This window comes from Diabrotica virgifera, chromosome 6 (assembly GCF_917563875.1).
Source record: "Diabrotica virgifera virgifera chromosome 6, PGI_DIABVI_V3a".
Lineage (NCBI taxonomy): Eukaryota > Metazoa > Arthropoda > Insecta > Coleoptera > Chrysomelidae > Diabrotica > Diabrotica virgifera.
In genome coordinates, this window is record NC_065448.1 from 63229012 (window position 1) to 63233828 (window position 4817).

The 4817-nt window shown below is 34.0% G+C and overlaps 1 protein-coding gene across 1 annotated transcript; it reads right to left on the reverse strand.

Annotated features, from left to right (window-relative positions):
• Positions 1 to 1336: 1336 nt before the first annotated feature.
• On the reverse strand, positions 1337 to 4575 carry LOC126887077 (uncharacterized). Its single transcript, XM_050654413.1, has 3 exons — positions 4435 to 4575; positions 3628 to 4086; positions 1337 to 3375 (listed from the first exon to the last, which is right to left on the reverse strand). Exon 3 carries the CDS (start codon positions 3356 to 3358, stop codon positions 2840 to 2842), a length of 519 nt encoding a protein of 172 aa, XP_050510370.1. The 5' UTR covers positions 3359 to 3375; positions 3628 to 4086; positions 4435 to 4575; the 3' UTR covers positions 1337 to 2839.
• Between the last annotated feature and the right edge of the window lie 242 nt (positions 4576 to 4817).

Here is a 4817-nt window from a genome sequence, read left to right on the forward strand (position 1 = left end):
CTGGGGGTTTACCCCCACCGGAAGGGGGGATTCCGGAAAAATGTTTGACATTTAACCCCTCGAAAACGCATTTTAATGCATTCCATGACTGAAATTTCTTGTACCTTCATATTGCTATTTTAGACCAACACAAAAAATTTTGAAATCACTTTATTTTAAGCTAAATAATTTTGCAACTATTCTTTTTCTCATAGGCATCTTTCAGTGCGTCACAGTTTTTCGATTTCTTTCTAACGCATTAAATTGTATGTGACAGAAAAAGGCACGTCTGTGATTAACAGACATTTATAACATTTATTATAGTTGTCGATAGATGGCGCTATAATAAAAAAAAAATTACGAATTATATAATATATCTACCAATATAATCTGTACAATTTATAAGACTATACAAATCAAAGAAAATACCATTTTATGAATGCAATAAACATAATTGATTTGTTTTTATGCCAAATTGCAAATAAAATGTGACAACTGTCAGATTTAACTAAAATGTCATGTTAGAGTAAATGTTATAAATGTATATTATCACGGACTTACCTTTTCTTCTATCATTTGTGACGCACTGAAAATGCCCATGAAAAGGACCATACGATGAATATAAAATCTTTTCTGTTTTCATAAAAAAAGATACTATAATATTAATTACATTGTTTGGCTACAATGTTCTTACATCTGTTGGCAAATCTGAAACAAAAATGTTATATGGTATGGGCGATTAAATACTCCCCTGAGGCATCCCTTCCTGGACTTGTTGTAGCTTAGCCCGGGTCCCCTCTTTCAATGGCATTTTAGGTTTTATTACGCGGAAATAAATAATTTCCCAAGTAATAATTTAAATTTTTATGTTAAGGTCTCAGGGGCCCCAGCTTCGCCCAGGCCACAGGGGCCCCTGTTCTGTTCCAATTGCATTTTAGTCAAAAATACTAATTTTCCCAGTGAAAAATTAAAACTTTATGTTGAGGTCTAGGGTGACCCTGTAAGACCTTTTTAAAATTGTGTCAGTTGAAAATATTTCGTTGGGATAGGTTTTTAAAATACATATCGATGCTTAAGATGTGATACCGCGTATCTGCAAAAACCCCTTTTTACAGGAGACGCAAAAAACGTTCTGTTGTGTGAGAATTAAATATTTTAATACTATTTTATATATTTTTCATCATCATATATCATTTCTTTTAATATTTTGTATATCATTTCTTTTAATATAATCTCATTAACCAAAAGCTGTAGATACGTAGAATCACTATTGTTTAATTGTTGGTTAGAGGAGGATTACGTGTAATCACTACCAAATGTAAATATCGCAATTTGTTATTTGTGTGGGAGAAAGAAATTTATTGACTTAAAATATTTATTTAAAAAATGCAGAAAACACAAAAATCAATAAAACAACAAATACGTTGTTAATTCTTCTGTTTACTCTCGTGAGGCAAGGTGTCGTAGAAACCATGGCAGTCTTTAGGAATTACACTTTTAAGTTGCTGTAAGTGATTATATTTTGTGTTGGTTATTTTGATAGGAGCGTTACGTAATGGTTTAAACTGGCCTAGTTGTGAAACATTGGTTTTTGCACTTCTAGGTTTTCTTGTAGGTAGATCTATAAACTCACCACAATAATCTAATTTTACTTGGATGATTCCATCAGGCGTATACTTGATGACTTTAATATCAGTTACGGTTGGATCGTTCACTTTTCGACCTGGTCTAATGGAAGGGTATACTAAAGTTTCGGAAAAATTTTTGATAAAGTCATAAGTGACCTCTTTTGTCTGGTATGGTGTTTGTTTCCTCGACTCCTTTGTGAGTCTGATATAATCACTTGGAAGATAAATAGACTTATATTTTACTGTCTTTTCTATTTGAGCGTGAACGGAATCGGCCTCCATTTGTGTGTGGCCACGCTCAAGATACTTTTGGTAGATAATAACATTGTTTTCGACACTAAAAGATAGAAGCGCATTTGACAATGTAGCATTCCTATTCTGATAGGTACAACCATCGCTCCAAATAATAATAGGAATATTTACAGGACAGAGGTCTAACAAGTAATCAGTGATACAAGTTGCAAAGGTATTGGCGGATAGGTCAGCTTCTGTTTCTGTAAACCAGTAGCATCTTACATGCTGAGTATTAACATTAAATATGGTAAAGTTGTGACAGCAAAGTTTTGTTTTATAGTATAAAGCCGATGCATTTAACATGGGACATACTTTTACTGCCTGAAGATCTTGTGTTAGGGCAATGCATTGTTTTACATGCCCTGCCTGTTTGTCGTTCTCCTTTTCTTGCCTTGCTTTTTCTTTGTTGTTAATGTGCTTCTTATAGACATTCTCATCTAGATTATTTGTTTCATAACTGCAGCATGTATCACAACGATCTTTTTTTGGTATGTGGAAGGAAATATGTTTTTCTTTTACCATTAAATCAAAAGTGTATCTTGAAACTGGTTTCAATTCCTTATTTTGTTCACGGCACATTCTGGAATATTCCTGGTATACTTTGCTCATATTGTCTCCAAAAATAGGCTCAATATATAATTTGCTTGTAGATTTGCGACAATAGTGAGCAGGGAGTTTCGGAAGAGAATCTAAAAAATTACGCAATACATCTTTGGCGCTGTTACTGGACTTATTGCATTGAGTTTCTTTTTGGATCTCTGCTATTTTTCTCTTCTCTCTTCTTCTCTCATTATTTACCTCTGTTGCTGCTATCATTCCATGCTTTGTTTCTGATGTCAAACAGTTAAATACATAATGTTCTGTAAGAGCAAACGTTGACAAAAATAACTTTTTGCAAACAGTCAAAATCTTGCCATCTAATGTTTTAAGTGTGTAGGTTAATTTATTTTTCCTCCTTGATTCTTCAGTCTCTTTCTTTGTATTTCTGTTTTTTCTTTTTTGCAAACCAGAGAAGCGATATAGATTTTTTTCTGGTCCCATGTGAGATTGTTCCAAAAGTTGTTGAAAAGTTCTTTTCGGTCCTCTTCATTTAAATCTTGACACTGCCTTACTGTGGATTTTTTACATACGGAGGATAAGCAGACTGGTCCCATTTGTTTTTCATTTCTAGGTGTTCCTCTTTTCGCTGTCTTTCCAACCCTTGTCCAGCCAATATATTTTTTTCCGTGTTGTCTTAGTCTTTTATTTTTAATATCGTGCCATTCGTTGATATCTGCTATTGATTTTCGAGCTTTTTTATTTTCGTTGTTACCGTCATTATCGGCTCTTGCTACTGGTTCTTCCCCTTCTTGTTGTTTGCCTTCTTCCGAACTAGTTGAGTAATCTGACTTATTTTCGTTTTCTGGCAACCACGATTCATCAATCTGATCAGCAATTACAGACGATGAGCTCGACATCACTTCATTTAAAATACCTTCGTAGTTTAGTGCAACGTTATTTCTTAATTCTTCTAGATGTGTTTTGTCCCTGGAGAGCTCATTTGTCGAAATTTCATTGGAAACCGTTTCTAATATTGCGTCACAATCTAAATCTTCCCCTTCTTGTTGTTTGCCTTCTTCCGAACTAGTTGAGTAATCTGACTTATTTTCGTTTTCTGGCAACCACGATTCATCAATCTGATCAGCAATTACAGACGATGAGCTCGACATCACTTCATTTAAAATACCTTCGTGGTTTAGTGCAACGTCATTTCTTAATTCTTCTAGATGTGTTTTGTCCCTGGAGAGCTCATTTGTCGAAATTTCATTGGAAAGCGTTTCTAATATTGCGTCACAATCTAAACGTTCATTGTCAATATTCCTTAGCCAGTTACTCACTTTTTCAAAATCAGATTCCTTTGGCAATCCATCAGTAACATTGTTTATGTCTGTCGAAAACTTTTCGTTTGTTACTGCAGACTCCCCCAATAAAAGCAGATTGGCTGCGGCAACCTCTTGTTCCAAAGATAATAATGTAGGTCCCAGCTCATCCGCATCGGTATATTTTCCAATACTGTGGCTTCTTCATTGTTTGTTTTTATGGCACACTTAATGGTGTCCTTGATATTATTGTTTAAAACGTGAACTATTACGTCATTTCTTGCATTTGTTACCATTTGACGACCTCTAGAGGTACTCATTTTAATCTGGAACAAAACAGTAATCTAAAATATTTAATCGAATTATAATGAAATAAATTTAAAATAAACAGAAGTCTTTGGACAATAATTTACTATTTATAAAAAATATTATACTCGTATACTGCTTTAGTGATTTCAGGTATCTGAAGGTATACCTATTTATCAAAAAAGTTGTTACTGTGATATCGCGTATCTGTTTTCCTGTTCTAACGCCGAAGTTTATTGATTTATGATGCAAATAACAAAGGTTTTTAAATAATACCACAATTCGACAACATCTGTCTGCAACTTTGAACATATTTTATGATGCTTTTTGTTTCTTTATAAATAAATTATGGTTTTGTAAGTACATACCTTTATCAACACAATGTTACCACAGCACGTTACTATGTCAACTAATTCAGATACGCGCTGTCACATTAAAAGATATTCAGCTTACCTATACCAGATGTCACTACTAATCACGTTACTCATTCAAACTGTATAGGTCAAATTAGCGCTTTTACCACAATATGACAGAGTATTTTTTACATGCAATAAGCAATAAAACTCATTTTGTCAAAAATTGCAGATACGCGGTATCACATCTTAAGCATCGATATTTTATATTCCTAGTTAAAATTTATGCACGGCCAAAGAAAAAGGAGTCCCTGCGGGGCCCCCCTTGGCTCCGGTTGCCCCAATGGTAGTTACGGCCCTGGTAAAAATGTTAATAAACACTGAAATTGAAAATTTAG